The sequence below is a fragment of the Leptonychotes weddellii genome, chromosome 1, assembly GCF_054177405.1.
Source record: "Leptonychotes weddellii isolate Sample4059 chromosome 1, ASM5417740v2, whole genome shotgun sequence".
NCBI classification, from domain to species: Eukaryota; Metazoa; Chordata; class Mammalia; order Carnivora; family Phocidae; genus Leptonychotes; species Leptonychotes weddellii.
The window spans coordinates 15,326,440-15,339,081 of NC_138369.1; the positions used below are offsets into that span (position 1 = coordinate 15,326,440).

At 47.6% G+C, this 12,642-nt stretch overlaps 1 protein-coding gene across 6 annotated transcripts in view; it reads right to left on the reverse strand.

Annotated features, from left to right (window-relative positions):
• Positions 1-4,303, reverse strand: part of USP4 (ubiquitin specific peptidase 4) — a 51,538-nt gene extending 47,235 nt beyond the window's left edge. For 5 of the 6 annotated variants that reach the window (XM_081817591.1, XM_081817582.1, XM_081817608.1 and 2 more), the window contains exons 1-2: positions 4,144-4,303; positions 872-999 (exon numbers count right to left, since the gene is read on the reverse strand). In XM_081817591.1, the coding sequence (XP_081673717.1) occupies positions 872-999; positions 4,144-4,244 (229 nt within the window). In that variant the 5' untranslated portion in view covers positions 4,245-4,303. The remainder of the gene's footprint in view (positions 1-871; positions 1,000-4,143) is intronic. The other variant, XM_081817598.1, reaches the window with a different exon arrangement.
• Between the last annotated feature and the right edge of the window lie 8,339 nt (positions 4,304-12,642).

The window sequence follows — 12,642 nt, forward strand, 5'->3', positions numbered from 1 at the left end:
GGGGGGTTGGGGGATGGGTTAGCCTGGTGATGGGTATTAAAGAGGGCACGTTCTGCATGGAGCACTGGGTGCTATACACAAACAATGAATCATGGAACACTACGTCAAAAACTAATGATGTAATGTATGGTGATTTACATAACAATAAAAATTGGAGAAAAAAAACCCCACCCAGGTTAGTGTTAAGTACTTGGATCAAGCCTCATACATGTCTGCCTTCCTACCGCTCTGATTTTGGACATAATCAACAGATCACTCTCATCCTGCTTGCAAGGGAGTCTAAAGCTTAGCAGAACACAGCCTGGGAAAGGTCAACTGTCATATCTATGCATCTACAGGTACAAGCCCAGCTCTGGTATGTCATGCATCATTTTTTCAATCACTTCTTCCAATGGGAGCTGACTGTGATAACTCTACCTTCCACCTCTCCTCACACACTCCTATGACAAAGAACCATCATAGGAATGCTTGATGGATGTAAACAGGTCTGCAATTTGTTCCACTGCAATGGTAACACAGAAAATTCTGGTGCCCAAATTTCAGATTCCAGATGCAATTTCAAAATAATATCCTATTTCTTTCCATTCCACATGCTAGTCTAAAATCTGACATCTCGAACAAAACTATTTTGCAAAAAGAAAAATACTAGAAGCATGCTCTTGTGTGAAGCACTTAGTTTAGGGAAAAAGTAGCTTTACTCCTCCCTGACGGTCTTACAAAGATGTCTGCTATAGATGCAAATCAAGGACACTTGTTTCTACCCCATCACAGCAGGAAAGTCAGGTTCACAATATCCCTGTTACCAATAAACACGACCTCAGGTCACTGCCCAGGTGGGTATTTCAGTTAGGAAAGCAATGGGATACTATACCTGAAAAGAGTCCGGAGTTATCTATTGGGCCAGGAAATAGATTGTGTTCACCCACATTGTACATATCCCAGCTGTCGAAACCCACATACTTCTTCCACTGCTTGAACCACCGGCTGTCAATAAGATACCTAGAGACAGATAAAAATTTACTATACCAGAAAAACTGAGATTCTAAGTTTTTGCAGTTGCTCCTTTAATTTTTTTTATGATCTTTCCACCTGGGGAACACACACTCCCCATTCAAAAACACATTCTCAAGAAAAAGAGCAGGACTAGGCCTCAGATGGCACAGACAGACTGGCCCAAGACAGGGGTCCACTAAGTGAAATGACTGTTGAAAGAATGAATAGAGGCACCTGGCTGGTTCAGTCAATCTGGAGTGTGTGTGCAACTCTTGATCTCAGGGTCATGAGTTCAAGCCCCATGTTGGGCATAGAGCTTACTTAAAAATAAATATTTTTATTAAAATACAACAACAACAAAAGACAGGTGCCTGGGTGGTGCAGTTGGTGTCCAGCTCTTGATTTCAGCTCAGGCCGTGAGATCAAGCCCCATGTCGGGCTCCTTGCTCAGCGTGTGGATTCTGCTTGAGATTTTCTCTCTCTCTCTCTCTCTGCCTCTCCCCCCACTCACACACTCTCACTAAATAAAATCTTTAAATTAAAAAAAAAAAAAAAAAGAATGAGGGGTGCCCAGGTGGCTCAGTTAAGCATCTGATTCTTGGTATCAGCTCAGGTCCTGATCTCAGGGTTGTGAGTTTAAGCCCCACATTGGGCTCTACACTGGGCATGGAACCTACTTAAAAAAAAAAAAAGAATGAATAGACAAAAGGAAATGATTGGCTTCAAAATGCTTATTTAAGTGAAGTCCTCCTATGAGTAAAATCTTGTTTGCCAAGGAGCAAGTCATTAATTTCATAATGATCTTTAAAGAGGTCCTTGTTGGGGCACCTGGGTGGCTCAGATGGTTGGGCATCTGCCTTCAGCTTGGGTCATGGTCTCTAGGTCCTGGGATCGAGCCCTCCATCGGGCTCCTAGCTCAGCGGGGAGTCTGCTTCTCCCTCTCCCTCTGCCTCTCCCCCTGCTTGTGCTCTCTGTCTCTCTCTCAAATGAATAAATAAAATCTTAAAAAAAAAAAATTAAAAATTGTACATATCCCATGGGCGCCTGGGTGGCTCAGTTGGTTAAGCGACTGCCTTCGGCTCAGGTCATGATCCTGGAGTCCCAGGATCAAGTCCCGCATCGGGCTCCCTGCTCGGCAGGGAGTCTGCTTCTCCCTCTGCCCCTCCCCCCTCTCATGTGCTCTCTCTCATTCTCTCTCTCTGAAATAAATAAATACAATCTTTAAAAAAAAAACAAAAAACTGTATATATCCCAGCTGTCGAGACCCACATACTTCTTTATTAAGAAGAAGTACTTCTTGTTAATTTAAAAAAAAAAAAGAGGTCCTTGTCCAGAACAGCAAGTTTGGTTATACTGCTTGACATGAAAAGCATTAAACTAATTCTCTTTCTGAAAATGGGAAAATAACACCATACAATTCAGGTTTCCTTTGAGTACCAAAGAAGACATTTTAAAAACGTGTGCTTGGGGCGCCTCAGTGGAGTCTCCCTTCGGCTCAGGTCATGATCTCAGGGTCCTGGGATCGAGCCCCGCATTGGGCTCCCAGCTCAGCGGGAAGCCTGCTTCTCCCTCTCCCACTCCCCCTGCTTGTGTTCCCTCTCTCACTGTGTCTCTATCAAATAAATAAATAAAATATTAAAAAAAAAATAAAAACGTGTGCTTAAAATAAAAAGTACACACACACATATAATAGTGTCTAGGTATGGTACTCTACATACATAATAGTCTCTAGTCTCTAATTATTGATCTGGTTATATTTTAAAAGTACCACTATGAAAAAATTTAAAAATATAAGTATCACTCAATTAAGACAGAAGAAGTAAATCTCTGTGGAGAAAAAAAGCACAATTATATCGGTGAGTCCTTTAAGTTGTTCCTGTTGTTGTTTTTTAAGATTTTACCTATCTATGCATTTGAGAGAGAGAGTGGGAGAGAGAGAGTGAGAGAGCACAAGCCGGGGAGAGGGAGAGGGAGAAGCAGGCTCCCCGCTGAGCAGGGAGCCCCACTCAGGGCTCGATCCCAGGACCCTGGGATCATCACCTGAGCCGAAGGCAGATGCTTAACCAACTGAGCCACCCAAAACAAACCTCAGCAATCAGGCAGCTTCCCAGAGGCCACAAGGATTCATAAATACGTCCAAATCTTTAAAATGCTCTTTTCCCTCCAAACACTTTTAGTGTGTGTGTGATCTTAGTCTATCTCAAACTTCCTCTGGTTCTGCTGAATATTCTTCGTATGTGACCCCTATGCAAGGTAACTTCTGCTTGCCCTGCCTCTCACAGCTTGGCCAGCTGTACAGCCCTATCAGAACTCCTCCTAATCCCAATGCTTCCCTTCCCTGGTCAATTCCTCTGTTACCTAAGTGGCATTATCAACACCACCATAATTTCTTAAAGATGGATGTTCAATCATATTCGATGCAAAGCCAAGCCCTAGGTTTCTACTCTCACATAATACCACCCAGGAATCTCCTCACTAGTGAAGTATTGTCCCTTCTACTAAACAATTTATTAAGAAACCTCCTATCTCCGACTTGCTTTTCTAAACCTTGGACTTTTAATCTTTTCATCTAGGCTCTAAGCTATCGTCCTCTCCCACTCCGAAATATTGCTGCCACAATTATTTTTGACATCTGCCACCAAAATAACCTGGGGCTCTCAAACATTTGTTCAACTTCTGACCTTGACATCTGTTCCGCAGTTTACAAGTTACAAAAGTATCTACTTCTGATCTTCTCCTCAACCCATAAGGTGGGGGTGCCAAATATTGCTACCCGGGCTTTAACAGTAAGGCACCAGGGTCTGGGAGGTGTGGTCGCCTTCGCTCAAGGTCACACAGCGAGTCCTCGAAAGTAAAAGGCTCTTCCCATCCAGAAGGTCCCCGTAAGCACTCCCCTATTCCCCCTCCTGCAGCCCTTGCCCCCACCGGATCCGCCCTCTGGGGCTCCGAATGGGCCAGGACAACCCCCACACTCTACCCGAAGTGATTCTGTGGTCCCTCTCCTGAGAGGCACGGTCCAGGACACCCTCTCAGGGTCACTCACACCGCCCCGGCCCGGGCCCTACCCAAGCCGGGAAAGAGGGGTCCGGCCTGAGGGCCAAAGCCCCTGCCCCTGGGCCTGGGCGGCGGAAACGCGGGTCCAGTGCTCACCACTGCGCCCCACGTTGGAGCGTGGTCCTCATCAAGGCCCCGAGCTCGGATTTCTGAGTCTCCGCATCCGGCCGCTCACGGCAGCCTCCACCTTCCGCCATCTCGTCCACGGCCCCGGCCCAGCCGGCCCGGACATCCGCCTCGCGCACGGCGTGGTGTGGGCCGCGCCCACGCACGGACGCAAGCACGCACGCGCGCCCGCGCGCTCCCAAGCCCCACCTCGCGCTGCGGCCTCGAACGCCCTCCCTCCCTCCTTTGCTTTTCCTCCCCACCTCTCACGCATCGTCCCTCTCCCACGGGTGCGCCGCGGAGCCAGGAGGGGGCCGGAAGAGGAGGTGGGCGCTGGCAAACTAGCCGCCTCTTCCTCCCGCCCTGCGGGTGGAGCCGCGGCGTGGTTGTTACGCGTCCCTTTCTCTGTCCAGCCCGGCCATCTCTAGGGCTCTGACCGCAGGCGCCTCGACCCCTCGGGCAACCCGTCCAGGCCGGCGGTGTTAGCCTGCTCTTAGATAAACCCAGGGCCCGGTACGAGAAGCCCAGGAAGTAGCTTTTCTTGCTTTGAGCTGGAGACCTTAGGCCAGTCGTTAGCCGCCCAAACCTGAGATCGGGGTGCCTGCCCTGGAGGCCCTACAGGGATTTTGGGGACTGCCGGGTGCACCAGCGCGTTGGGACCGGGACTCGATGGTGCGGTCTAGTCATTAACACTCCTCTCAGTCTAGACGCCAGAATCAGCCCACGACAGAATTCCCCAAGCCCTCCACACTGAGATAGCTACTTGCCTTGGCAGGGAGACAAGCAGCCGCTGAGTGGCGATAGCAACGGGGGAAGAAGGAGAGGTCCAGGTGTGTTCTCCACATTAGGTGCTCAAGCTGCTTCTTAATTTGTTGCTGCAACAAGATGCAGTGTCCTGAACACTGTATGTTTTCCACTCGACCCTGCATACAAAAAGCACAGCCCTCCTCATGAAGTGGGAAGTAAGTCCAGAGCAAGGAGGAGACCGGGCAGCTGGCTAGCTGCTGGTCTAGCAGTTCCTGCCCTCAAAAATAAGTCACAGTGCCCGACTTGAAACAATCTAATGGAGAAGAGATCCTCCACAAATAACCCCAGGGTTAAGCAGTGTGTGGTAGGTAAGTGCCATTAAAGGGTATGAACCAAAGACTGTAGACCCCCGAGCTTGTGAAAGGCAGACTTTGGCTTGGTAGCATTTGAGTGTGGTTTTAAAGAAGCATAGAAATCGTGGTGCATGCTATAGGAAGGGAAATTACAGGATCAGTTTCTGGAACAAGAAGGGCAGAATCAAAGAGCGAGGGTTAGACCAGTTAAGTTGGGCACAGACTACTGGAACCTTCGATCTAAAGCTAAAACAGAGGCCAGAAGGGCCACATATTCTGCTTTAAATGGCCCACAGATATTGTAAAAGGTTTTGGAGCAGAGACAAAATGGCTGAGGGTGCTTTATACCCACAATGGTGAAGCCCAGGAGAGACCTGTTAAGAACCTTTAACTGGAGAGATGGCAATGAGGGAGGAGAGGAGAAAGAGATGAGCCTTGTTCAGTGTTGGGGATGGAGGAGGGAGCACTGGCCAGGTGAAGGTGTGGTAGGTCATTTGAGCAGATTTACTATTTTAATGTCCGGGTTTGGCTGACTGAAATTAACATGAATGGGATTTGCACTGCCTGGGACACCCCTCAGGTACCATCTGGTAACACAGGCCTCTTCGTAGCTGGGTAGATAGGAGAGGAAAAGGAAATTTGGAATTAAAACCGCCTTGAATAACCGAATAACCTTATAGCTGTTAATCCTCTGCAGACAAGAGTTACCACCACGTGGTAATTCTACATCTGGGAAGCCAGCCCTGACAATCCGAGTGCCTTTCTGTGAAACTTATTTGAAAGCGTTAAAAATGTTGTGAAATAAGAAACAGTACCTTCAGCCCTGTTATTTATGGAAAAAGAAAGCTGGGTTATCGACATGACTTCAGAACCTACATTAGAGGGTGTCTACTCTCTTTTTCTTTAGCAACTTCTCCTTTACCATTTATGACATGGGTCAGAGTCTTAAGGAAGTAGGACAAGTCCTCAGCACCACTAGAAAAGGGGACAAAACCTAATTATAAATAAGAAAACTTTGGAAAACCTTTTTTTTTTTTTTAAAGATTTTATTTATTTGACAGAGAGAGATACAGCGAGAGAGGGAACACAAGCAGGGGGAGTGGGAGAGGGAGAAGCAGGATTCCCGCTGAGCAGGGAGCCCGATGCGGGGCTCAATCCCAGGACCCTGGGACCATGACCCTAGCCGAAGGCAGACGCCCAACGACTGAGCCACCCAGGCGCCCCCTTTGGAAAACCTTTTTAAGGCAGGATCTCTTCAGTGCTATTAAATGGCTGTAAAAATCTTGCTCTAATTGTGGGTAGTTCCTAAAAAATTTACACTAAGATCACAAAGTGCCAGTAGTTAAAATGCGAGGAATAGGGGGCGCCTGGGTGGCTCAGTCTGTTAGGAGGCTGCCTTCGGCTCGGGTCACGATCCCAGGGTCCTGGGATCGAGCCTCGAGTCAGGCTCCCTGCTCAGAGGAGGGCCTGCTTCTCCCTCTCCCTCTGCCTGCCTCTCTGCCAACTTGTGCTCTCTCTCTATCTCTGCCAAACAAATAAAATCTTTAAAAATATATTTAAAAATGCGAGGAATAAGGTGAAACTTCATAGTCAGAAAGTCATTATTTCCAAAATATTAAAACATTTTTAATGGGGTGCCTGGCTGGCTCAGTCGCAAGAGCATATGACTCTTGATCTCAGGGTCGTGAGTTCGAGCCCCATGTTGGGTACAGAGATTACTTAAATAAACAGAAATTTTAAAAAAAATTAAATTAAAAAACAGAACACTTTTAGTGAGTTTCATTAAAGTGTTAAAGATTGGGAACTAGAGACAATAAACATCTGCCTGTGTGTTCCTGCTGTTGTGGATGACCTGTGGATTTGGGAGGAAATGAGTGATTCAGCTCAGGAGACACCCTGGCACCAGGGCATGTTCTCTGTTGGGCCTTTTACCTTAGGGAGAGGTGTAGGCCAACTAGGGCACTCGCTTGGCCTCATAACCAAACTCCAGAACTGATCAACCCACCCACTGCCATGATAGCTTGGGCCACAAGAACAGGAAAGAAAGCATGAAGGGAGCTATAGAGGAAACAGGTTTGACTGATTGGTCACATATTGCTTGATCGTGGACTGTGATGACCTAATTGAGAGTTTGTAATGTCTGGGTGTGTGAACTTTAAGCCCTTGCCTTGGCTGGCACTGTGGCTTGCCCTACACCTAACTAGAGTTGGCCCTCCAAGGTAAGCAGCGGTCCACACTAGGGCCAGCAGTGACAGAGCACATGTGGCAGTGTTCACAAATATTGGGCAGCTTTTGATTACAGCTCTCTTCAGGGAAGAATTATTCTTGTTTCCTTCTTGTCTGTGCTCCTTTAACCTGCCCAGGGGACTATGAAAAAGTAAAAGGCTCTAGAAGGACATTTCAGAAGAATTAAACATCTTATCAGTGACATTATAACCTCTGTTACAGAAGGATTAGATTACTGGGGAAGGTGACAGGCAAAGACCTGAAGGAATCTCAGAGAGGAAGCGGGGATCATCTTTCTTACACTGAAGACTCATGCTGTTGGACAGATTCCATTCTGGTTATGCCACTCTTGGTGGCCAGCCCTGACTGGGCAGAGAGGGTGTGGGTTCCTGGGCCCAGGTGTGGCCAGTATCTTCTCTTCCTCCTCTAATTCTATTACCATTGGTGTCTTCCCAAATACACAAGTATTTAGCTTTTAATTGTGTTGTTTGCCCTTTGTACAGAGAAAATTCTCAACAGGCCTTTCTGGGATGAATGAATGGAAGAATACCAGATACTAGTCATTTTTTCATTTGACTAATAATCTATTACACACAGGTACTCATAGTCCCTTCCCTCCAGAGATAAACAGCCAGTATGGTTGGGGAAGATATTTTCACATGTAATTACAGTTTGTGTGGTGTGTGATGAAGTGCTCCAGGAACATGGAGGGTGATGCTGCAGACACTTTGCTGGGGAGGAAACCTAAGCAACTGGTATAGGGAGCCAAGACATGCTAACATTCCCCCTGGACTTTGGGCATGTATGATGAGTCTGCAAGGGATGCCCAGGGGACCAGGGCGTCTTTAGATTCACACACACATGTACAGAGGCATAGCTATGTGCTGCGGACAGAGGAGGCTAGGGTAGCAGGTGCTTCCTCTGTAGGGAGACTCGGATCCCCTCCATTTGCCTCCCTGTGGAGCCAGGTGGCCTATAGGACTGTAAGACACCGCCCAAGGCCGGCTACACATTCCCCTGGATACTGCTTGGACTCTAGGCATTTGGATGAAGTGGGCCTGTTTTGTGGTCTCTTACTCTGGCCTTTCTGGCTGCAACCATACTAGGCCTGGGAAGGGGGGCATTGGGAGGGGGTGTTCTGTCTGAGAGATGAGTGATGGAAAGGCTGCTGGGCCTCTGCCTAGCACAACACTGTAGTATCAGGTCAGTCTCAGTGCCTCTGGATGCAACTAACAGAATACCCATCAGCAGGCTGCCTACCTAGTTGGTGATTCTTGTTTTGCTTTCTCACATGACAAATCTAGAGTTGAGTTCTTGCGGAGGTCAAAGCTGAAGGATGTCATGTGTCTGGTAACTTGTGTGACCAGCTGGAGCTGGGCTTTATTTTAGAGCCATCCCAGCCATGTCACACCTCCGTATATGAAAGCATGCTCTTCCAGCCTATTTGTTGATTGTTAATATAACAAAAACCTGCCAACTTCAGGGTTCTTTGGCAGGAATCACTGCCCATTCTTTTTTTTTTTTTTTTTTAAGATTTTATTTATTTATTTGAGAGAGAGAGAATGAGAGAGAGCGAGTACATGAGAGGGGGGGAGGGTCAGAGGGAGAAGCAGACTCCCCGCCGAGCAGGGAGCCCGATGCGGGACTCGATCCAGGGACTCCAGGATCATGACCTGAGCCGAAGGCAGTCGCCTAACCAACTGAGCCACCCAGGCGCCCTCACTGCCCATTCTTTATAGATCCATGCTGTGTTCTCTTAGGGAAATCTTTAGGCAGTGTTTTTTACTTAGTATTATCCAAAAGTTTAAACTTAAGAGATTTATTGAACTGGTGTGCCTGGGTGGTTCAGTCGGTTGAGCGTCCGACTCTTGATTTCCACTCGGGTCATGATCTCAGGGTCGTGGGATCAAACCCTGTGTCAGGTTCTGCGATGAGTATGGAGCCGCTTGGGATTCTCTCTCCCTCTCCCTCTACCCATTCCCCCCCAACACCTCCCTTGTGCACGTGCTCTCCCTCCCTTTCAAAAAAAAAAAAGATATAAAGAGATTTATTGAACTGATAGGGCCAGGAGTACTTCTGAGAAAATAAACTTGTTTTACTTATTTATTTATTCATTTATTTTTAAATTTTTTAAAAAAAGACTTTATGTATTTGTTTGAAAGAGAGACAGAGGGAGCATGAGCAGGGGGAGGGGCAGAGGGAGAGGGAGAGAGAGGGAAGCAGACTCCCCGCTGAGTGTGGAGCCAGACATGGGGCTCAATCCCAGGACCCTGCGATCATGACCTGAGCCCAAATCAGACGTTTAATCAGCTGAGCCACCTATGCACCCCTATTTTTAATTTTTTTAAAAAATAAGCTAGTTTTAAATGTTGTTTGTGGAACTACATTGAGACAGAATGAGGAAGTCATCTGATAAAGAGCTAACTGTGCAAGAAGTGTCTGACTGTATTTTATCAGGTTTTTTTTTTCAGTTTTATTGAGGGTTAATTGACCGATAAAATTGTAAAATATTTAAAGTGTACATAGAGGTAATTTGAGGTACTTCTACATGATTTTATGAGATTTAATGCTTTAAAAACAAAAAGAAAACCCAGTATTTCTGGAAGAACTACAAAAACTAAAGCTTCCGAACCTGAGTAACAGCAGGGCCCATTCCCTTTTCAGAGGCCTGTGGCCTAAATGCTGTTGCCTGCTCCCAGATAAGCAATGTCCTGCGGCCACTTTAACTAAACACTTGGACCTCAGGCAGGCTTGCTGGGATTCCGTCGCTTTTACTTGTTCATCTGAACTGCTGATTCACGACGGGGTGGGGCGGGTGCAGGTCAGAGCCAGTAGCGGTTTCATGGTTGAATGATAAGGAATGTGTATGTGTAGGAGTGTGTATTTGTACATGTTGGGGGAAGATGTCCAGTTTCTTGGGGAGGAAGAGGTAGTGTTAACTGGCTTTACTCTGATTCTTCCTGAAGGAGAGCGAGTTGGAAATGACTTTCAGTTAAGGGAGGCCGGCAGCTTGAAGTCTTAGGAGGACAGGGGCAGCCACATTGGGAACTCAGAAGTTCCCTTCTTTGGCAACCCAAGGCAAAAACTGAGAGGAAAAAAAGTGGGCGACTAAGAGTGAGTCACCAAGCAGCTTGGGAGGGAAGAGGTTGAAGTTAGTTTGGAAAGCCCTGGGTTCCCATTTAGAGCCTAACCAGACAATGTGGCCTGGGCGGCACTGACCCTTTACAGGAAAGGGGAGCCTTGGAGCAGAAAGTGTGTCCTCAGGTTCAGCTGGTAGGCAGCTAGTAGGATCCTAAGTCCCCAGACTTTCCAAAGCAGTATCTCTGGGTGAGGGCCATGGAACATTTTAACAAGTACCCTGGTGATTCTTGGGGGCTCTATGTTTAGCTCCTAGAACAGGACCTGACACATCTCGGACACTTGGTTATCTGGCTTCAATTCCAGCTGCCCCCCTGAAACTGTACTTGCTGAGGAACACTCAATCCACAAGCACTTGCCCCAGCCACCGTTATGAAATATCCCTTCTCACGGCCCCTTGACTCCATCCTGGTTCTCCCAGCTGTTCCTGTGAGCTGACCCAGGATTGGGAATCCATAGGCCTCAGGCCTAGGTCCCCCTGGTTTATTTCTTGCCACTCTCCCCAGGTGATCTCATACTCTCCAATGGCTACTTACTGTCCCCGTGGCTAGATCTTTGTCTCCAACCCATACTTCTTTTTGAGTCTCTTTTAACTACCTGCTCCAGATACTCCATCTGGATGTCTCATGCAAGATGTCTGAATCTGAACACTCTTCTCCCCAAACCTGCTTGTCCATGTGTTGTCCAACTCAGTCAGCGGTGCCCCCTTCCCACCTCAGACCCTTGCACACTGTACTCCCTGCCTGTCCACCCTCCATCAGTTCATTCCTCAGTTAAATGCTTCTTGACTTCTCTTCAGCTTCACTGCCATTTCCTCCAGGAGGGAAGCGGGATCCTCCCTACTGGGCCAGGCTCTCTTATTCTCAAAGTACCCTGTACTACCTCAGAACTACACATGCTTTTAGGAACTATATATTCTTTCCGCCTTTCTGAGGACTGCATTCCTGGCAGCCAACAGAACACATGACACAGGACCGAACGATGAGCCCACATTCTGGACTGGGAGACACTGCTAATGTGTTTCTGCATCCTTGTCTGCCCAAGTAGGAGCTGCGTCCAAGCCGCCCAGAGTCCCCTGGGCTGTGATAGTAAGTGGCTTCAGGTCTGTTTCAAAAGATAGGCAGCAGAGACAGGAGAGGGAGAGAGAGGTTAGACCCAAACCACACCTGAGAAGCAGCAGCTGGCTTCCAAGATAAGCCCCTACCGTGAGCCTGACCATGCAGTTCCAACTGCTAAGTGCCAAGCAGGGCATGGTCAGAAGGCCCAGCTGTATACTCTTCTCACTCTGAATACATGAGAGGCAACAAGCAGTAAGGGCGGCACGGGAGTAGACATAAATAAGCCTGGGTGGCAACATGCAAAGATCTAACAAAGTAACGGGAAAAAATTTGTAAAATTGCATGGGCTTACGACTGTGTAAAGTAGGTGGACCTGACACTTGGAGAAGCCACAGACTGAATGCGAGTGGGAACTCGTGGTGTTCTCTTTTATGAATGTCCTTTCATGGCTTGTCAATACTTAGAAAGGAGGCCTACTGCTGGGATTAGGCAGTTGGCTCTTGACTTGTCTTCCTATTTTTGGAATCTGGACTTTCTCTTTTAACAGGACCTTGGGATAGCCCTACTAAATATCCTGGCAGAAGGAAAAACACTGGGACAGGAGTTAGGCTTTCCAGACACTACAGACAAAAGCTTAGGAAGTTCAGGCTTGGCTAAAACAAAGGCCAGGGGCGCCTGGGTGGCTCAGTTGTTAGGCATCTGCCTTCCACTCAGGTCATGGTCCTGGGGTCCTGGGATGGAGCCCCGCATTGGGCTCCTTGCTCAGCGGGAAGCCTGCTTCTCCCGCTCCCACTCCCCCTGCTTGTGTTCCCTCTCTCGCTGTGTCTCTGTCAAATAAATAAAATCTTTCAAAAAATAAAATAAAATAAAGGCCAAGGGGTGGGGGGGCATGACACTTAAGCTCACAGCCCTGTGACAATGAGGTTACTAGGAAAGATGTCCCCAACTGACACAGGACACACACAAAG